At 37.1% G+C, this 23,470-nt stretch overlaps 2 protein-coding genes across 2 annotated transcripts in view; both read right to left on the minus strand.

Annotated features, from left to right (window-relative positions):
• The window catches only part of Galntl6 (polypeptide N-acetylgalactosaminyltransferase like 6), a 1,047,155-nt gene that overhangs the window by 825,450 nt on the left and 198,235 nt on the right, over positions 1-23,470 (minus strand). The gene's annotated exons all lie outside the window — the stretch shown is intronic.
• Positions 15,392-16,788, minus strand: LOC117721884 (myeloid-associated differentiation marker-like). Its single transcript, XM_034520733.2, has one exon. It carries the CDS (start codon positions 16,604-16,606, stop codon positions 15,656-15,658), a length of 951 nt encoding a protein of 316 aa, XP_034376624.1. The 5' UTR covers positions 16,607-16,788; the 3' UTR covers positions 15,392-15,655.

Below are 23,470 nucleotides of genomic sequence, written 5' to 3' on the forward strand. Positions count from 1 at the left end.
GAAAGAATGAGATGGTGTCTCTTCAAACTAGTACAAAGTAAAGGTGAATAGAAAAATTAGATTCAAGAGCAGCAACCTCAATGCACCTTTCTCAGAGAATCAATACTGAGCTACAGGGAGCATCGTGTGGTAAGACTGACAACTGCTGGGTCAATTAAAGAAAGAGAAGTGAGCTGAAGGACTTGTAGGGAAGCAGGCTTTTGTGCGCAGTGATTAGGTTCATTGCTTCAGTAGTCAAAAATGTCTTTCTTTTTTTTGTTTTAGAAAAAATAAATAAAAGGTCTCTTTTAAAACATCTTAGATTATGAGTTCTCTTGTGATCTATTTGAATAGTGGCAAGATTACCATAGTCATATTCAGTAAAGTAAATGAACATAAAAGACAGGATTCTGTCAAGCAACAATCATGAGTTCTCATTAAAAGATTTAAAATTGCTATAAACTTTTAGGAAGTGTTTTAATCCATGCAGAAAAGTTCCAGTCTCATAAATAATTTTAGGAAATTTTGTCTGACTCACTTTCTTCAGTTGTTGAGTAAACTTTGTAGGAGGTTGCTTTCTTACCTTATCCTGTGTTCTATAAAATATTCCTCTTTTAAACATTTAAAAAGTGTAAGTCACTTGTGGAGAAGATTTTAGTTATATTTTTTAATTAGTTGTATTTGTGTGAAGTGGTGAGCAGTTTGCAGTGTCCAAGGAGACCAGAAAGATTCACTGAGGATGGAGTTTATAGCGGTTGATCACCCTAGTGAGTCCTGTGATTCCAGTCTACTGAAAAAGAGCTATAGTTTCTCTTGGCTACTGACCCCCCACTATAACCCTATAAACACTTCTTAGGATGAGTTTTTAACACTTAGGATAGTTCTTAACACTGACCTGGGTAAATGTTGACCAGGCTAAAAGAAAGTTTCTAACTCAGATTCTTATTCTTAAGAAATCTATTCATCATCCATTCTTCCTTCCTTCCTTTTCTCCTTCCTTCTTCTGTCAATCTCTCTCTCTCTCTCTCTCTCTCTCTCTCTCTCTCTCTCTCTCTCCCTCTCTCCCTCCTTCCTTCTCTGTTTTTTTGTTGTTGTTTGAGGAATTGAATATAGGATTTAAATACTTGATAATTACTGTTTTTCTTCGCTGTAAGAATAGCCATATAATATTTTTTGAAGATCATACATATAGCCGTATAACAAGATTCTTTTTTGTTTTTTTTTTTTGTTTTTTTTTTTTTTTTTTTTTTTGTTTTTCAAGACAGGGTTTCTCTGCGTAGACCAGGCTGGCCTTGAACTCAGAAATTCACCTGCCTCTGCCTCCCAAGTGCTGGGAATAAAGGCGTGAGCCACCACTGCCCGGCTGTATAACAAGATTCTTAACTGAGCTTGAAAGTATATTTTAAATCAACAAAATTTTAAGAAATAAAATTAATAATCCTCTTATACATAATTTTCCTATTTATAACATTACTGCATAGTTTTGAGGAAATTGTTTTGTGAAACTTAAATATTGATATTTCTTATTTGGTTTAAACATTTTCTCCTCAAAATCCCAGGATTCCTATCAGCTAGCTGTAGAAGTTGCTACTACTTTATTTTGTAAGAACTGTTAATATTGTTGTTCTTGCTATTATTTCTCCTTTAGCACATTATAATGAGCATTCTTCTCTTCTTTATACATATGTTTATACACTCTACAAATCCATGAATGTTTAAGTTTCGGCCAAAGGGATCAGTTAACTGATTGGTAGACACAGTGCATAACTTTAATTCTAGCACTTTGGAGAAAAAAGCAATGGAACTCTGTGAGTTAGTGGGCATCCTGGTCTACAGGGTGAGTTCTAGGATAGCCAGGGTTACACAGAGAAGACCTGCATTAAAAAAAAAAAAAACCCTACCTACGAAAATATTATTCAGCTCTATTTATGACTTATCAATATTCATTTACTCTATTTAAGAAACAAGTACTCCAAACTTATCTATAAGTTTAAAAGATAGTAATGTGTCTTTCTTATATTTAAATACCATCTTAAACATTTTAATTGTAAGTTTACAAATAAATGAAACTACATATAAGCCAAGAGCTTAGTGTGACTATACATGGATCATACTTAACTTTAAAGAAATGTAGTATAAAATAAGCAAATAAAAATTTTATGAAAATCTGAAATAAAATAGATGTCTTGGTTCGAGTTCTATTGCTGTGAAGAGACCTTTTGACCATGGTAGCTTTTCTGAAAGAAAACATTTAATTTGGGGTTGATTTATGATTTCACAGGTTTACTGGTATAAACATCATGAAGGGAAACATTGTGACATGCAGGCAGACATGATGATGGAGAAGGAGCTGACACTTCTGCGTCTTAATACACAGGCAGCAGAACAAGGGTGTGACTAGGCTTGGATTTGTACTATATGAGTCCTCACAGCACACTTCCATATTGATACACTTATTCCAAAAAGGCCACATCTCTTAATAGTGCCATTCCTTATGGGCCAACCATTCACACACATGAATCTATGAAGGCTGTTCTTAAACCACCACCACTATAAACAAATAAAAATCTAGGATTATCCTAATAAAAATAGCCATCTTACCAAAAGAAATCTGAAAATTCAATGCAATCCCCAACAAAATTACAACTCAATTCTTCACACACAGAGAAAGAACAATTCTCAAATTTATCTGGAATAACAACAACAACAACAAAAACAGAATAGCAAAAACCATTGTCAACATTAAAAGAACCTCTGGGAGAAATCATCATCCCTGACCTCAAGCTATACTACTGAGCAATAGTGATAAAAAAAACTGCATGGTATTGGTACAGAGACAGGTAGATCGATGGAATAGAAGAGAATCCACACACCTATCCACACACACTTGATCTTTGACAAAGAAACCAAAACCATCCAGTAAAAGAAAAATAAAAGACAGCACTTTCAACAAATGGTGTTGGTTTAACTGGAGGTCAGCATGTAGAAGAATGCAAAGTGATCCATTTTCATTATACAAAGCTCAAGTCCAAGTGGGTCAAGGACCTTCACATAAAGCCAGATACACTGAAATTAATAGAAGAGAAAGTAGGAAAGAACCTCAAATACACTGACACAGGGGGAAATATCTTGAACAGAATACCAATGGCTCATGCTCTAAGATTATCAATTGACAAATGATAATCGAAAAGCTTCTGTAAGGCAAAGGATACTGTCAATAGAACACAATGGCACAGATTGTGAAAAAATCTTTACCAACCCTACATCTTATAGAGAGTTAATATTCAAAATATACAAAAAACTCAAGAAGTGAGACTCCAGAGAACCAAATAACACAATTAAAAATGGGGTACAGAGCTTAAACATAGAATTCTCAAAAGAGGAATCCTGAATGGCTGAGAGAAATTAAATAAATGTTCAACATCCTTAGTCATCAGTGAAATGCACATCAAAACAACCCTGAGATTCTACCTTACATCAGTCAGAATGGCTAAGATCAAAACTCAGGTGACAGCAGATGCTGGTGAGAATAGAGAGAAAGAAGAACATTCTTCCATTGTTGGTAGGATTGCAAGCTAGTACAACCATTCTGGAAATCAGTCTGGTGATTCCTCAGAAAATTGGACATAGTACTACTTGAGGACCCAGCTATACCACTCCTGAACACATACCCAAACGATGCTCTAACATATATCAAGAATACATGCTCCACTATGTTCATAGCAGCCTTATTTATAATAGTCTGAAGATGGAACCAACCCAGATGTCCCTCAATAGAGGAATAGATGCAGAAAATATGGTACATTTACACAAAGGAGCACTACTCAGCTATTAAAAAAATGACCTCATGAAATTTTCAGGGAAATGGATGGAAGTAGAAAATATCATCCTGAGTGAGGTAAACCAATCACAAAAGAACACACATGGTATGTACTTACTGATATTTGGATATTAGCCAAAATAAGATCGAATACCCATGATACAACTCACAGAGAGTATGAAACCCAAGAAGAAAGAAGACCACTCCAAAGGATAGATGCTTCTGTTGTACTCAGAAGGGAACAGAAAATAATCTTTGGAAGTGAAGGGGGAGAGGGATTTGGGAAGGGAAGAGATGAGGGAGAGAAAAGGGGGGGTGGTTCAGATATGGGAGTAGATAGGGGAGAAGTACAGAGGGATCAGAATTTGAAGAGAAGTGTGTAGCAGTGAGGGATGGGAAACTGGGAGTAGCCACTAGAAAGTCCCAGATTTCAGGGACCCAAGAGATTCCTAGGACCCAACAAGGAGGACATTAGCTGATATACCTAACAGAGGAGAGATAGATCTTGTAGAGACCATATCCAGTGGACAAACATGTTCTCTGGCTGAGGGATGAGGCTACACATCCACTTCAAAACTGACAATCCAGAATTCCTCCTGTCAAAAAGAAATGCAGGGACTAAGAGTTGAGAAGAGTCCGAAGGAAAGGCTATCCAGAGACTGCAACGCCTAGGGATCCATCCCATCTGCTAACACCAAACCCAGACACTATTGCTGATGCCAAGAAGTGCTTGCTGACCTAATCCTGGTATAGCTGTCCTCTGAGAGACCCTGCCAGATGCTCACAGGTAAACATCTGACTGAGCACTGGGACCCCAGTGAAGGAATCAGGGGAAGGAATCCGGAGCTGAATAATTTTCATCCCCTTAGGAAAAACAACAATATCAAATATCCAGATCCCTCAAAACATCCAGGGACTAAACCACCAACTATAGAGTATACATGGAAGGTACCCAAGGCTCCAGCTGCAAATGTAGCATAGGATTACCATATCAACATCAACTGGAGTGGAGCCCCTTGGTTCTGCAGAGGTTTGATAACCCAGCAGTTTATGGAAATGCTAGGGCACTGAGGCAGGAGTGGGTGGGCAAGTAAGGGAGCATCCTCATAGAGGCAGGGGAAGGGGGAAGGGATAGTGGGTTCATGGAGGGGAGACTAGGAAATGAGATAACATTTGAAATGTAAATAAATAAAATAAGTAATTAAAAAAAAAGATTAGAATCACTGCAGCCCTTCTATACTTGGAGAGAGGGGAGATGTCAGGGGCAGCTCTGCTTATACATTGAAGGTCTAAAATCAGCCATAAGCCTAAAATCAGCAATAGGCCTGACATACATGCCTGCTAACACACAGTCTTGGGTCTCTGTGGAAAAACACTGAAACAGATGGCTATAAACTACTGTAAACAGGCAGCTTTTGTGGAAATTTACCAGCCTGAGTAGTCATAGACCTTGTAAATAGGCAGCCTTGGCAGATAGTACCAACTTAGATAAGGACAAGTGAATCATAGCAGAGTCATAGTGACCTGTCCCCTGAACCTTCACCCACCTGATACCCTGTTCTGAAAGATATCTGTACTCCCCCTGAACATTTATGCTCCTGTGTCATCACCTTCCCCACATCCTGCATTTTTGTGTTTATAACACCTGTGTTAAAAAGTAAAAATTATGATTTGGTAATAAAAAAAGAAAAGAAAAGAAAAGAAAAGAAAAGAAAAGAAAAGAAAAGAAAAGAAAAGAAAAATATATAATAAAGAAAAATAAAAAAATAAGTTACAGGATCTTCCTGTGGGGTTGCTAACCTTTTCAGCCACTTCAGTCCTTCCCTTAACCCTTAACTCCTCCACTGAGGTCCACAAACATAGTCCAAGGGTTGGCTGCTTGTATCTGCATCTGTATTAGTCTGGCTTTGGCACAGCCTCTTAAGGGACATTTTCCTACAGCAAATATTGATATTCACCTACTGGCTACATAATATTGAACAAATAATTTCAGAAGATTCCTTTACAGATCATGTAATTTTATATAGCTAAGAATAATGTACCCAGTTTTGTAGCTTAAGTAGATCTTTTTTCAGTCATTCAGATAAAAGTTTGGGACATACATTATTATTTTGTCATTATTTCAAATACAAATATTTGATCTTAGGAATGATTAAATTCTATGGCAAAGTATCATAATCCTCAATGAGCCTACATATTTATTAGTATAAAACTAAACACATCAATTGATCAATAGTATTAAATATTCAAAATTGTCTTGGCACTTATGAGTATATATTTAGAGCAAAACTAATAACTATTAGGACAAAATTATAATCATAAAGATTTGGTTTGGTGTATAATTGATATTAAAAGTAAAATTAGTATAAGTTTTAAATTTTTTAGAAAATAAATGGCTTAGAATACCTTCATTTTTGCTTAAATTTGCAAAAGTATCTTGAGTTTATTTTTATACTATAAGCATATTTGAAGGTAAGATTTACATCCCAGGCTAATTTAGTCATTTCTTGTCTTGCTATTGACTTTACTTTGAAATATAATAACAAAACTGAGAGTACATTATGGTTCAAGTTTGTCACCTTAAATTTAAAGTTCTAAATTTTCTTTTTATTAAAAAAATAAATTAATGCTAGACAGGTGACTATTTTAAACACATAATGTCTTTATGCTTTTAGGAGGAGTCCAAAGGAAATTGTAGACATTTAAAAATTATTACATTACCAAATATTTGAACTAAAAAATACATGTAATTACTTCATGATCTCTGAATTTTATACACAGAGAATACAGTTTAAATGAGAACCTACTGCCAGTTGAGAAGCTTGATTTGTACTTAATGCTCTCTTAAATTATGAAATAAATTATAATATGTACTTTAATACTGATTTTGATTGTGAAACCCAGTTAACAAATCCCTTCAAAATGCATTCTGTTTTGTGTAAAGTGACTCATTTCCTGTTTTTATATACCTGTAGTGAAGCTATCATCTTTGAAACAGAACCTAAGGTGACACAAGTTTCTGCTTATTGTTGGGGATGGGGGTACAGTGTCCAACTGGAAGAAATCATCACTCTTATTTTGTTTATTTACTTGTGTTTGTGAAAATATTTTTTAACAAAAATGGGAAGAGGTCAATACACTTATATAAAACCACTATAGTTTCACGTCTCAACTAAGTCTCTGATACTGTGATACAGTAACGAATGTTTGCTATAGATAGCTCACATTCTCTTTAATAACCATTTATAACCCAATTTTAACCCCATGTAAAAGACCCTTGAAATATGAAAAACATGTAAAACTATAAAAATATATTTATATGATTTTGTGCATAGATATACATAAATGTGAACAAGTCAATGCATGTGCTATGTGGCCTACTCTCATTAGAATCCTCTACAGTATCAAGCTTTCAATTACAAGCTTGTGTAATATCATTTTTCCTTACAGGTGTCTGCCTCTAATTCTGTCAATGTCTTGGCTTTAAAAAGGACAAGTTATAGTGATTAAGAACAACAACAACGCCGGGCAGTGGTGGCGCACGGCTTTAATCCCAGCACTTGGGAGGTAGAGGCAGGCAGATTTCTGAGTTTGAGGCCAGCCTGGTCTACAGTCTGAGTTCCAGGATAGCCAGTGCTACACAGAGAAACCCTGTCTCGAAAGACGAAAACCAAAACAACAACAACAACAACAACAATAACAACAACAACAAAGAACAAGAACAAGAACAACACAGAGCCCATCACAACTGCATGAGATTGATAATTAAGCCAAGTATTTAAAGAGTTTGTTTTTATGTTATTTTGACTTCATCTGAGTTTTTAAATGAGCATTTTCCTGAAGAAAACATGACTTTGTTGCTGAGTTCATGAAATACTTGAAGGCCACAGGGTCTACAATGTGCTGAGAGAAGCATGAGAGATTTTTAAAAACAGGTGAAAGCTTGCAGTTAAATATGTCACAGAAAGATGTCCCCTATCTTTTAAAAATGTATTTATTTATTCATTTTATTTTCTATTTATTCATTTTATATTCCATGCCCCCTAACATACTTCTACCCTAAAAGAGTTCCCCCCCATCTTTATTTGTCTAGATTGTGTTAGAGTTGTTAATGTTTTCCTATTGAGTACATAGAAAGGGATGGCTAATTTTTTTTTACTTATTTTTATTGGATATTTTATTTACATTTCAGATGTGATCCCCTTTCCCCATGTCCCCCCACCCACCCAGGAACCCTTTATCCCATACCTCCTCCTCCTGCTTCTATGAGGATGGGCTCCCACTCAATCTCCTACTCCCACCTCCCAACCCATGAATTCCCCCACACTGGCACATCCAGCCTTCACTGCACCAAGGACTTCCTCTCCCACCTATGCCCGACAAGGCCATGCTTCCCTACATATACAGCTGGAATCATGGGTCCTATGTGCTCCCAGGATGGTGGTTTAGACCCTGGGGAGCTCTGGTTGGTTGGTATTGTTGCTCTCCTCATAGGGCCACAAACACTTTCAGCTCCTTCAGTCTTCTAAATTCTCCATTGGGAACTCCTTGATCAGATCAATGGTTAGTTGTGAGCATTTGCCTCTGAATGTCAGACTCTGGCAGACCTCTAAGGAGATAGCTATACCAGGCTCCTGTCAGCATGTACTTCCTGGCATCCACATCAGTGTCTACCTTTGGTGACTGCACATGGGATGGAGACCCAGGTGGAACAGTCTCCAGATGACCCCCTCATTCAGTTTCTGTCCCACATTTTGTCTCCATATTTGCTCCCATGAGTATTTTGTCACTCCTTTTAAGAAGGACCAAAGCACCCACACTTTGGTCTTCCTTCTTCATGAGCTTCTAGTGGTCTGTGAATTGCATCTTGGGTATTGCGAGCTTTTGGGCTAATATCCACATATCAGTTAGTGCATACCATGTGTGTTCTTTTGTGATTGGGTTACCTCACTCAGGATGATATTTTCTAGTTCCATCCATTTGCCTAAGAATTTTTCAAATTCATTGTTTTTAATAGCTGAGTAATACTCCATTGTGTAAATGTACCATACTTTCCATATCCATTCCTCTGTTGAACAATATCTGGTTTCATTACTTTTTAATAATATCTTTGAAACACAAAGCTGAAAACTTGGAACTTGGAGCAGGGCAAAAGACGATACAGTCATTTGGCAAAAGAATGCAGTTGCAGTGATATAAATTGGTTATTGAATAGAAGAAGCCTGATGACGGTGGTGGTGATGCTGTTATTAATATAGATGATATTGATAATGATTTAAGACTGACTGGTTAATTGGTTATGAACAGTTTCTACTCTTCCATAGAATCTAACTTTTGGGTCCCAATACCATGTGACAGTGCAGAACCAACTGAAGCTGTGGTTCTAGAGGATTTGATGCCTGTCTGGCATTTGAGGACACCAGGCATGGATGCAGTGTACATACATACATGCAGGCAAATGATTCATATAGGCAACTTTGGGAGGTAGGAGGTTGGGGGGACACTTCAGAATTCACCAGAGACCTGGGAGGTGAGAGACTCTCAGGACTCAAAGGGAGGGACCTTAGTGAAATACCCAACAGTAGGTAGAGGGACCTTATAGAGCCCACCTCCGGAAAAAGACAGGGCATCCAGTGAGGGAGGTGATTGCCATCCCACAGTCAAAACTCTGACCCATAATTGTACCTATCTGAAAGAACTGCAGGGATGGAAATGGAGAAGAGCATGAAGAAAAGGAGGTCCAGTGACAGGCCCAAAGTGGGATTCATTTCAAGGGGAGCCTCCAAGGCCTGACACTTTTACTGATGCTATGGTGTGCTTACAAACAGGGACCCAGCATAACTGCCCTCTGAAAGACCCAACAAGCAGCTCAAAGTGTCAGATGCAGATATTTACACCCAACAAGTGGACAGAAGTTGCTGCCCCTTGTGGTTGAATTGGGGAAATGCTGAAAGGAGCTAAAAAGGATGGTGACCCTGTAAGAAGACCTGCAGTCTCAATTAATCTGGACTCCGAGATCTCTCAAACACTGGACCACCAAAAAGGCAGCAGACAGCAGCTGATATGAAACCCCCAACACTATACAGCAGAAGACTGCCAGGTCTGGTTTCAGTCAGAGAAGATGCACCTGACCCTCATGAGACAGGAGGCCCCAGGGAGTTTAGAGATCTGGTAGGTGGAGGGTAGGGGTGGGGGGTGGGGGTGGGGGGTGGGAACATCCTCTAGGAAATAGGGATGCAGGCTGGGAGGGAGTATAGGATGTGGAACAGTCAAAGGGTGGACCAGAAAGGAAATAAAATCTGGAGTGCAAATAAGTAAATAAATAAATAAATACATTTAAAAAGAAAGTGTTCTAATTTTTTAAACTATTGGGGTAGTAGAGCAATAATGAGAAGATTTTAAAAGTCATTTTGTGTATGAAAGGAACATAGTTTTTTCAGAACGAAAAGGGAAGCACCAAAGATCACACACACACACACACACACAGAAAAAATGTGAGTAGCTGAATAGCTCTGGCAAAGCAATGAAGCAGGAATTGGAGTTTTCAACTCAAAGCCATAGAGTATTTTTCTGGGAACAAACGTGATCGATAGTAGTTGAATAACAAAGATTCATAAATTACCCTTTTGGAAAATTACAGATTCAGTTTAATAACAGTTTCATGAAGTTTTTTTTATAGTAATAGAGCAAAGATGGTCATGATTCAATATACGTGTGAAACGTGATTGGGAAACACCAAGTAGGTAGTTAAATGTACTTCTACACTACATTGTTGGACCACCAAGTAATCTAGTTACAACAAAGAAAGGGAATGTTTGTTATAAATATCAGATGATATCTAATGGCATTCCTGATCTTTGGTGAAAGTTACCTATTATTACATAGCAAGATGACTAGGTCAAACAGAGTGGTAGGCATAAGTGGTTATTAAGTCAGCTAAAGATAGCTTCAAATCTGCAACATTGTAGGGTACCACAATCTTTGATGTTCAAATTAGTTAGTCAACTGTCTGGAATCAATAACACAAGTCCCTCTCACATCCCACAGGCCCTTGGAACTTCACAATATGAGGAGAACACAAGATAGGAAAAAATTGTGAGAAAATATAAAATGTTTAAATATGTGGTTTTTGAAGAGTTGCTTGTTCCTTGACTATTTGCATCTATTGTATTGCTAGACCTTCAACTTACAACTGACCTTAATACATGCATCTAATTAAAATGGCATAAAAGCAAAAAGGAGGAGGGGGGATGGGATGGGGGTTCTAGGGAGGGAAAATAGGGAAAGGAGATGACATCTGAAATGTAAATAAAATATCCAATAAAAAATAAGTAAAGGTTTTAATTAAACAACAGTGTACATTTTTCTCTCTATGTTTCATAAGACTATTCTAAATGAGAAATATAAATTTAAATTATCAAGTTAAAACTTATTAATTATATGTATTATATATAATAAAATATGACAGATATTAGCACTTTATTTACTTACAATATAACTTTTAAAAGTGCAACAAATATTCCAACATTGCATATTAAGCTAAGGGAAGAGTTTGTAAGTTGTAAAGTATCCTTTAGCATTTTATACAAACAAACAAACAAACACCTAAAAAACAAAAGCATGCTTAAAGTAAAGTGATTATGACATTTAATTATGTTGAAAACAAGAGTTTGAGAAGTGAACATGCAAGAACAATATATTCTTGCCTGAAATTTCCAAAATATCACACCAGGTTCTGAAAGGTTGTGAGCCTGCTAGGATTTGGCTCAGTTCTACTTGGTCCTTCCATAGTCTTTCTAACAAATCTTCTAGCAGATCAGTCTTGGCTTCACTGTAGAATAGTAATTTCATAAAGTTAATCTTTTTATTTGAATACCAATGTTTCAAAGAAAGGGAAGACCAATAGCAAGTTCTCTTCAAAGCAGACTAAAAATGGCATAATACTATATCTACCATATTATACTGATCAAAGCAACCAGAAATAGAATCAAGTTTAAGGGAGGTTGCTTTCTTCTCAGTGGAAACAGCAATATATTTGTTGTCATCTCTAAGCCTACCATATCTTCTGAATTTTTCTTAATATATATAAAAATGCAACTGTTTCAAAGCACCAGATATAAAGTAGGTTATTGGGAAGTGTTTGCACAATGAAATAATTCTAATTAAACAAGTTTGATCATGCCAATCATAAAAATGGGGCTACGGAGATTGTATGTTGCATCAGCAATTAGGTACACATTTTGTTCTTCCCAGGAACCTGAATTTGGTTTTTGGTATACTTATTGGAAGCTCACTATAGTCTATAATTACAATTCCAGGAGATATGATGCTCTCTTCTGGGTTACATGAGCATCACACATGCAAGTGATGCACATATTTAAGTGTTGGTGCACAAACATGCATATATATGTTAATATTTAATTATATATTACATAATCATATTTATACCACATATTATAGATGCAATATTTATATTTCAATATTTATAATGTAATATTTATAATATATATTAAAATGTCTTTAAATATTATTAGATGACTTGTCAGTTTGCATAAAGGGAGTATGGAATTTTGGAGATCACCTGCATTTTTGTCCAGTCATGACTTGCAAATGTTTGAATTGTCCAAAACAGGTTTACAACACAAGATCTTTCAGATTATGCTCAAAGACTTCACTATTTTATGTTGTCTTGAAAATATTCTCAACGACTTATCATATAAAAATATTGTGAATAATTTTTCCTTTATAAAATAGAAAGCTTGACTTGCTCTGAATTTTAAGGTCTTCAATAGTGAAGAGATTTCCAACAAAAGTTTAAATGTTGCCTTTCTAAAGTCAAGTCTATTGGAAAATTAAGACTATCCCAATCTAGTCTGCATTCTTATGTTTGACAGTGGTCTGACTCATAAGAATGATTAAACTAATCAACTAAAAACTAAATAAAGTTTTCAAAATAATACAGTAATCAAAAGTCTGCAAGAGGAGTATAGAGAGCTGATTAACAAATCCAAGTATCAAATATTAGGTGCTTTCCTTGAATTCCTACGAACTGTTAAAAGTGCTATACTATATGCCTACATTTCTTAAACATTTATTTTGTACAGAATGTCACTGAAGGCGAATAGGAACTATAACACGCAATACCTTGGGACCAGTTAAGCCATATGATGGTGTCAGTTGGACACCAATTCTTTAGAATAATGACACTGGTACATCAATACAAAGACTCATTTTGCTTCTCCTAATCATGCTTTGAAGCAGGGGGCAGCATGTGAAAAGGTCATCTCTAATGGAGTTGCAAATGCAATGCGGCTCCTCTAAACACACCATAGACTTCTCAGCTTCAGTCTCTCTGCCTCTGCTTTCTCATATGTAAAGTGGATGCGCTATCTTATGTTGGGGAGTCAATGTAAATAGATGAACATAATTGAGAAAATTCTTTCTAGAGAAATACCTTCGAAATAATTTTGCAAGTTATTTTTTTAGGAAGGAATTCATTATGGACATTATGATAAAATGTGGGTCTTTCCTAATCTAGATTCAGTGAGTGCTATTTTTCTGAATACCTAGTTCACTGGTTCTCATTTAGTCCTTAATCCCATAATACACTACACTAAGAAACAAACAAACAAAATAACAAAAACAAAACAAAAATCCATGAATCTCAGCAGTCATGAGGGTAAGTCTGAATATGTTTTCCTGGAATGTTACTTATTCTGATTGACTAAACTAGTATTTCATAAAGAAATTTTACCTAAATAGTGATATATTGTTGACTCATTTAATCAATTTCATGGACTATGAGAATATTTCTTAACATCTAAAATCCAAAATGAGATGTACTTTGTAGATCTGATGATTACTCTCTCACTGCAACTGTAAACACATAAATTAACATCTCTGTGAGATTGCGTTGGAATAAAACCTGTTAAAACCTTTAACAACTGAGTCTCCAGGGGTCCTTTTATCCTTCTCACTTCTCATGGTCTTCTCTCAGTATTTTCTCAGATGTACTGTGCAGTACTGTCCTTGGAAGGCTCCTATTTCCCAAAATCCCCTCCTGAATGACCTTGCTTGAGAAGCTTCTTAGGGGTAAGTATTATCCTACTGTGACAGTTGTTAATGTACGAATTAATGTTGTCAGCAAATAGACAAATTTGCAACCTAGTTTTTAAACATATTTTCTCCTAAAAAGTATTAAATATTATTTCTGTCTGAATGTTTGTAGGCATTCTTCTTGGCACACTCAATAACTTTCTTTCCCTTTCTTGGAATCAAAACTCAAGCCCAGCAGTCTCAAAATATAAACTACATAATATTCTGTCCCCTTTAAACAGTTTTGAGTTACCTACAAAATCTTTTTTTATTGTGTTCAGAGACAGATTTGTGGAAGCCATATTAGAGAGTTCACAGTTATGTTCAAGTATTTTGAAATCTTCCCTAGAGTTGCTATAAAGTTTTGTGGTATACCTAAGAATGTCCAAGCTAGAGTTTTATTTGATTTCCTTAATTAAAATTAACTAACAATTAAGTGCTATAAGTTTTTCTCCCCTACTTGAAAGTTGAGATGATATACCTGTGTAATAAATTGTTATAAGTTCTATCTTTGGGAAAGAGCATTAATTAGAATTTAAAAATCAATATTGATTATTTCCATGGGAAAGTTATGGAAAACATGCTTCCTATATTTAAGAAAGTGGTTCTTTGTGTTTGTTAATGTAATCCTGTTGCAAAGTACAATGTGAGAATCATATTAACATTTTATTTTAGAAAATATATCAGAAAAAGTTACGTCTGAAAAAACCAACTATTTATAGTATATAAAATTTGAATTATTATAACTGTGTATTTCAACTGTGGTTTCATTAGTTATAGAAAATAAAGCTCAGTAATCAGTGGAAATATTAATATAGGTAGAAAACAATACAATGAAACCCCTACCATAGTGATGCTCTATATAGAGAGATGTGCTTCACTTATATATTCAAACTGCTTATAGCAGCATAATAAAAAATTCAGTTTCTTAACCTAAGTCAAATTTTTGTAGGTTTTTTTTAGTAGAAGCTCTTATCAGCTTTGTGTTTACATAAATTAGATGGTTGATATATGTTGGATTTTTATAATAACAAATTTGATGTATATTCGGAAGTTTCTGTGAAGTAGATAACAATGGCATATGACATTGAGCATAAGAAGTAAAATCTGTTTTGCTATTGCATATGTGGGATCAATAAGACTCAGAATATTAGATCTGAGATCAAGCCCATCTAATGGTAATTAGTCAAGCAAAGAGGAATTTCAGATAGAAAGTGACATGTAATGATGTTTTGGCTTAGAAATAAAAGTTAAGGAGAAACCGAGGAAACATGACACATACAAGGTAAAAATAAACAGTGTTTAAAGAAGAAACTCAGAAATTTCAAACAACATTTCATCATCGTTTGACAAGGGGCTCTTTCTCAGGCTTACAGCATGAAGAGCAGCAGAGGAGCCAGCCATGTGTGTAGCCAACCCCTTTAGTGGTGGGAGGAGTGGGTAAATCAGTAAGAAGTCTGAGTGCTCGCCCAGGAAAGAAAAAGAAGTGACCAGGAAACAAAAAGGTGAGAAAACTAATAGAAAAAAATATAGATTTGACAAACAAAAGACTATGAAGAAACAGCTCAGGGGCAAAACAGGATGTGCGAAGGAAAACAAGCTAGAACAAGAAAAAAGGAAGGAAAGTAAGTCAGAAAGAGAACAATGAACCAGATCTAAAGAAAAGGGGACAGGAAAAGACAGCAAGAAAAATGAAAATGTTGCAGTAGGGACATGACAAGGGATTCCTCTTATGAATCTTAGAGTCTCAATATATACCAGCTAGCTAGATTTCATAAAGTCTGTTATATATGCCAACAGGTTGACTCCAGTCAAGAGCGCCACTGCCAGTTGGCGGTCCCAGACACACACTGAGTGCGCATGTTTATAACTGCAGCTCGAATCCGTTAATCGATCGGGAAAACCATGAAACCCTTCATTGAAATTGTAAAGAGGCCAGAGGACAATGACGGTGGTGTACAAGAGGACACACAGGAAAGTCATGCCTGTCAAGAAGGTGGGGAACGGGATGGGCAGGATAGTCGTACATTTCCCCAGGTTGAGCAGGATAACCACCATGGTTAAGATGAAGCATATGACATACACGACCAGACACCACTCTAGTGCAGGTTCCTGCTTGTACAGGTGTTGGTTGTTGAGGAAGAGAAAGATGATGCAAGCCACGAAGGACTCAAAAACTTTGAGCATCCCAGTCGTAGAGGCCATGTAGCCAGCGATATCTCCAGGCCTTGAATGAGTCCAGGTCACTTCTGTCGCATAAGCCACACAGGAGATGCACGAAAATATAATGGCGCAGACAGCATATTTTCTGACGTAATCGTGAGACATGTACCACACATAGGTGACAGGATAGATGATGGAAGATGACAGACAGAAGAGTACAGCATAGCAGGCACAGGTGACGGGGAAATTCTGCCATGACAGGGACAAGCACCTCTGGTGTCCAGTCAACTCCACGGCTAGGATGATCACGGTCATGGCGAAGCTGAAGCACCAGGAGAACAGGCACCAGCTTCCCATGGGACCCATCCAGGCACCCGCACAGATCACTAGTGAGAAAGCCAGGCTGGTAGATGACAACTGCAGAAGCCGGAGAAGGCCCAGAGGCTGGAGCAGTGCCTGAGGGGATGCCACAATAATCAAAGAGTCCAGGCCTGGGGATAACGACTTCGTGAAGGTGGTGTGAGTCACCGTTTCTGGTATGCCTGCCATCTAATCTGAGGACCTGACAGAGAAAGTTCTGGATTGTGAAGAGAGACTGAATCTCAGTCATGAAAAAAGCGTGGTTACAATTCTTCCCCAAACTGACTTCTAAAGTTGCTCATTCATGCTGGTGGCTTTTTAAAGTGCCTCAATATCAAAGCATAGCTGTTCCCCGTGGCTGTGACTTAGGCAGTTAAGTGTGTTTTAAAGATGGTAGGTGTTGCGGGTAGGCGGTACCTAGCGTACTTCCCCTTTAATGGAGGAAAAAAAAAACCTCCGTCAGTCAATAATCTACAGCATCAGATAAGAAGCTTTAAGTGCAGAGTTCCTAGGCTCCTGCCATGCTTGAAAAAGGCTTAAGAAATTTTATCAGGTTTACTAAAATTTCATTACCTAGAGTCCATCCTAAAAGTAAGAGATAGATGATGCCCTTTCTCCCTACTCCCTTCTGTGCATTAAACGACAATACACGCACACGCATGCGCAGGCACGCGCGCACGCGCGCGCGCACACACACACACACGCACACGCACACGCACACGCACACGCACACGCACACGCACACACACACACACACACACACACACACACGCACGCACAGAACTAGGTGAAGAATTCAACATGGTCTTAGAGAAAACTCTCAGATAAAAATGGACTCTGCTAGCTTTTCTACTTATAAAAGAAAATGAGTAAGTAGTCCTATTATTATTTTAACTCATTTAGCTCAGGTTAGCTCGGAACTTGGTTTGTATCTAAGGCTGGCCTTAAATTCTTGATTCCTGTGTCTCAACCTCACAAGTGTTGGGATTATAAGTTTTCCTGTGTGCTACTTTTTTAGTCCTGTTCTTTAATAAAGAAGTTTTATAATTGTCAATTTTTTTTTTCTCTTGACTGTATGAGGAGAGAGGGATTGAGGACATAATAGGAATGGGGTATCATGAGAATGTGATGTACATGCATACACATCTGTTCTTTAGTCTCATCTAGGTTTCTTCATTTCTTGTGTAGGACTAACATGCCTTAATTTATGAATATATATATGTAAATATTTGCTTTGTTTTTATTTATTCTTTGTGCTTTGGGTTCCTATAGCTTCTCTGATAAATCATAGAAATCTTGTCGCATACTCCTATACCCAGATGCATGTCCTTTTTAAAACTCTGTATGTAAACATAACAGGAAAATATTCAGTGTTACTGATATCAAGGTGAACTCATTGTGGCCACAATTGCCATGCCAAGTCAGTGTTTCATCTCCTGGAGCAAGTCTTAAATCCAATGAGGAAGTGAGTATTTATCCTGGTGACATTAATGCCACTACTTCCCGTGGAAATTTTCTGTCAAGCCCAGTATTCCTATGGCTCACAGTGCTCACAGGTGATAAAGATTAAGGACTACATTTCTCCTCCTGTATTAAGCATTGCACCTTGTAGCACTAAAAATGTTACCCAGGATGGATGACAGCTCCATGTCAGTTCTACCTTAATGTTTTCTTTTCCTGTGACTCAAGTTTGAAGTGTCTTGAGGAGTAAGATCTCACTGTCAAGGTCTTGAGGGTAACCTAGAATATGAGCAATAGCTAATATGTTTACAGGGTTTTGTGAGTGAATGGGCAGCATCTATAAAATAAAATAAACCATTACGTGAACCATGCTTTTTTGGTAGTCAACCATTTAAAGTTAACTTCATTTGACCTCATTTTATATGTATGTCTTTTATAAGCTTGCTCTCTCATCCTTAAGTCCTTTTAAATCTTCCTATTCTTCATTCTTTATTTGAAAGCCACACCCACAACTCCTTGATCTTTTTGGAAGAGGGGCGTACAGATGGTTAATCTAGTTAGGAAATGTGGACAAAGAAACAGTCTTTTCTGAGCATGATGGATAATTGCACAGATAAATTCACAGACATTTTAACAGCATGCACAAGACTTGCACATGCCCCAGCATGGAATGTTTGTGGTTGTGAAGTTTCTCCCACAGGTGAGTATTTATTGGCGGCTGCCCTCAGTATGTCAATAATCTTTATGTGGCTGAACATATAACCAAGTAGATATGGGCAGCCCAAACTGGATTTAATGCTTTTGGAAAAAAATTACTAAACAAGAATAGAAAATTGTTTGGTTATGAAAGAGGTGGATATAGGAAGAGTTGTAGGAGGCTAGTGAGTATATTATATATAATTCTCAAATAATTAATGAATGTAGTCTGTATTAAAATGATGTTTGCTGCATGTGTGTGTGTGTGTGTGCACATGTGCACGCACACATGAGTGTAGGTGTATAGGTACACAAAAGAATTCACAGGACAGCCTCCAGTCTTGATCCTCATCATTTGACCTGAGGCCCACTCCATGAGAAGGAACTCATACCTGACAGTGCTTGAGTGCCCAAGAATCAGGGACTAGAGAGCCCAGAGACAGAGGGTAAAACCAAACACTATTAGTCACATCAACCAAACAACTAAATTAATTAATTAATTAAATGATTCCTAATGATATTCTCATATACTTATAGATCAATGTCTTATCCAGTCATCATCAGAGACTACCTCTGACAGCAGATAAGAACAGATGCAGGATCCTGTAGCCAGACATTATGCTGAGAGAGTTTGAATTGGAGATATCCATCAGATCAGCTCAGGATTAGGATCAGATCATGAGATCAGGGAAGAGGACTCAGAAAGTTTGTAAGAGGCAGAGGAAAGAGAGAAAACTTCAATAGAACAAGACCTTCTGAATCAACTAAGCAAGACACATATGAGCTCGCAGAGACTGAAACAGCAGGCACAGGGCCTACAGAGATACAGAGATCCACACCAGGTCCTATGTGTATAAGTTATAGCTATTAGCTTGGTATTTTTATATACTCCTAAAAGCAAGAATGAGTGGGTCTCTGACTGTTGTACCTGGTCTTGGAGTCTTTCCTCCTGTTGGTTTGTCATGTACAGCTTAGATATGATAGTTTTTGCTTCATCTTACTATAGTTTATGTTGCCATATTTGGTTGCTATCTCTTAGAAGCCTGTTCTCTACTAATAAAAGGCATAGAGAGACAGAGGGTAGATCTGGAACTGAGAGCACTAGAGGAATGGAACTATAGTCAAAATTTATTGTATAAGGAGTTAATATGTTTAATAACAAAATAAGCTTAAAACAAATAGAAAGCAAAACAAAAATAATAAGGATTTAGAAAAAGTAAGTCTCAGTCCCAGACAAGCGATTAAACTGTGTGCTACATATACATCACTCTATTTTCTTCCAGAGGGTTGCTTAAAGTTTTATTGAGCACTATAGTCATCATATCTATAATGACAACCAGAGATGTCAATCATGGTCCCTAGGAATTGATGGGCATTGTTAAAACAGAACTAAAGAAGAGCTCCCCTGATTAACTCATATAAAAACTCATATAACTGCTAAAAGTGTTTAAGTGCAATTACATCAATTGACATCGAAAACAAACAAACAAATTACTCTTTGGCAGAATAGAACAGAATCAACACTAAGTTAGGAAAGAACTTACAGTTAATTCTTTGGAAGAAGAAAAACATAAGCCATTGTCATGAGAAATGTTAGACACATCCCAATGTAGCATAATTGGAAGTTAACATAAATAAGCATATACAGTTATTGTCCCCATCCCAGTGCTCTTAGCACAATAGTCTGTTATCAGGAGAGAAAATCCTGATTCTGTCTGATGATGACACCTTTAAAACATCCTCTTCATAGACTTTTCTAGCCCTGTTCCTGTTTCCTTTCCGTTTCCTTTCCAGGATTATAATGTAAGTCTTTCATTGCTTTTATTTTACATGAGCCACTCTTCATCAAATAAAATCAGGGTGGTTGTTGTTTTGTATCATATCACACATGAATTGATCATTGGAAAGAGTTGTTCACATACAGATACACATAGACACACACATACACATACATGCACACACAAAGAGGAAATATTTTAAAGAATTAAGATATACCTAAATTTGGAGACTTTTAGAGTGAGTGTGACTATGAAACACAATTAGCCCCAAGTTTCATGTTCTAATGTGAAAGAATTTTCTCAAAGTTTTATATTTTTATAGAACATTAACAATAAAAAAGACAAAAATTGAGGCAAATTTAAAGGGTACATGAGATAGGTGCTAACAACAAAGTATGAAAAGCTTTTTCATAGGTCTTAGATGCCATCTGATGGCACTCTTACCTTTCAGGTGTTAGAGGTTGGTGGTCTGCTAAGTCAATAGATTCTGGGATGTTGTTTGTAGCTTCCAAGAAGAAAGTGGCTAAGTAGGGGGCTAAAGCTAGCATTTCAAATTAAGTTAATTGGCCCCTGGACCCACAACACTTGTGCACATCACTGCTCTTTTAATCAGTAAATCAGCTTTTCATACACAACTTCTTTTCAGAAAAATCCAGAATATACAAGAGCATCAAGCCAGGCTTGAGTTGGTGTGTGGAAAGTGAGTAACAGATGTACAAAGACTAACCACCAACTCAACTTGAGAATGACTTTTTTTGTCATAGAAAAGAGAAAGAAGATTAAATGTTTCTAGACAGGATATTTATGTGTCTGTTAGTGATTTAATGACTGAATAGCTTATAGCAATATTTTACTTCATACAATACTAAGAACTTGTAGGAGATGGTAACTAAGATTTAAATTAGATTGCTGGTGACTTGGTGCTATCTAAACTGTAGTAATTGAAATCCACATCTGTTAAGCACTAAGCAAATAAAAAATGCTGTCTAGAAGAGATGCATATTCTGCTTAGCAAATTGATCTGATATACAAATGAGAGCTGAGACAGCTCAGGGACAGAATGTCAGACTCACTTGCAAAGGAGTCTGAGTTTGTGCCCAACAAATAACTGAAGTAAACAATGAAAGAGAGAAATATAATTAAAATAGAAACATGAAAGATACCAATTAAGGTTCTTAAAAAGCAGTAAAGACATTAGAAATAACAAGCCAGGAGAAATATTAGTATATAAGATGTTTTTAAAAAGGAATATATAGTTAGAATTAGGAAATATGTCTGAAAATGTGTTTCAGAAATTTGCTGCTGAGTGACTGATGAATTGGCCAGAACAGAAAGTCATTATGTCCTGCATGTTTCCTCTCAGAAAATGAAACCGAGTTACCTGGCTGAGTGGAAATTAAAGACCCTGGATGTAGCTTATGATTTCAGGATGAGCTGAGGTTTGTTTAGTGTCTCAGAATAATCTCTGCTTCCACAGGGCTAAAAAGTCTAAAGGGAGAAAGGAAGCGATAGAAAGTCTAAAAGAGAAAGGAAAGCCAGGGTTTTGAGGAGACGGGGTGAAGGCCATAAGAGCACAGCAGAGTTGTGGCACCTGCACAGTAACAGCAGGAGTGAAACAATAGGCCTAGGAAGGCATTTGATTCCTGGCAAGGAACTGCTGCTCTCTCTGTAGACTTCCTGGGAATCAGTAGGTAGGGCAGAGGCAGAGAACAGGCATGGGATAATAGATGTTTCTAGAAAGAATGTCCCAGTGGATGGGATAGAGAAATGAAGGATGGGCTAACTAGGGAAATGCTGAGGACAACGACAACTGTCCTCTCTTGTGACTCGAGAGTTTTCTTGACATCAATCTCAAAACTTCAGTTTATTGATATTTTTTAACAGCTAGCTGCAAACACAGAGAAAATAAACAAGGCCATGTTAAATCAAAGCACAGGCACCTGGAGCCATCTACAAACATTTTCTAGAGAAAGTATTTTAAAAAATCAGTGTTTTTTGATATTTGTGTTTGTTTGTTTAATTGGTTGGTTTCAATCTGGACCTTGCTTCGTATTCTAGGCAGCCTGGAATTACTTATGTAAGTGATGCTGAATATGATTTTATAAAGATACCTCCTGCCTCTGCATTGCTGAAGTATGACGATATACTTTATATACTCATTAGGATTTTGTTCTTATGAATGTAAATCTAACAGCGAAATTCCAGGAAATAAGTATCTACAGTTCATTGAAATCATTAATGGAATTCTCTTCACCCTTCTCTGGGATGTCACCATAACTGTATTTCTTAAAATTTATACAAAGGACTACTACTCAGCTATTAAAAACAACAACTTCATTGGTTTTAGACATTCTTAGGCAAATAGATGGAACTAGAAAATATCATCCTGAATGAGATAACCTAGTCACAAAAGAATACACATGGTATGTACTCACTGATAAGAGGATATTAGCCACAAATTCTAGAATATCCACAATACAACTCACAGACCATATGAACCCAAGACAAATGAAGACCAAAGTGTGAAAGTTTCAGTTCTATTTAGAATAGGGAAGAAAATAATCTCAGGAAGTAGAGGGAGGAAGGGATCTGGGAAGGAGAGAGGAAAGGGAGGGAAAGAGAGCCAGTTCAGATACAGGAGGAGATGGGGGAGAAGTCAGGGGAGAAGTACAGACAGACAGGATTTTGAATGGAGGTGTGTAGCAGTGGGGGATGGGAAACTGGTGGTAGCCACCAGAAAGTCCCAGATGCCGGGGACCCAAGAGATTCCCAGGACCCATCAGGGATGACATGAGTTGAAATACCCAACAGAGAGGAGATAGGACCTGTAGAGACCATATCTGGTGGATAGGCATGGCCTCTGTTTGAGGGATGGGGCCATCCATCCATCCACAAAATATTAATTCAGAATTTCTCCTGTTAGAAGGAAATGCATGGACGAAGAGTAGAACAGAAGCTGAAGGAAAGGCCACCCAGTGACTGTCAAGTAGTGATCCATCCCATCTGTAGGCATCAAACCCAGACACTATTACTGATGCCAAGAAACACTTGCTGATAGGAGCTTGGTATAACTGTCCCCTGAGAGGCTCTGCTAGTGTCTAATCAATACAGATGAGGA

Source organism: Arvicanthis niloticus, chromosome 16 (genome assembly GCF_011762505.2).
Source record: "Arvicanthis niloticus isolate mArvNil1 chromosome 16, mArvNil1.pat.X, whole genome shotgun sequence".
NCBI classification, from domain to species: Eukaryota; Metazoa; Chordata; class Mammalia; order Rodentia; family Muridae; genus Arvicanthis; species Arvicanthis niloticus.

Bases quoted from the DNA above. Each gene is read 5' to 3' on its own strand.
- LOC117721884 (XM_034520733.2), bottom strand. From the start codon at position 16,606: ATGGCAGGCATACCAGAAACGGTGACTCACACCACCTTCACGAAGTCG.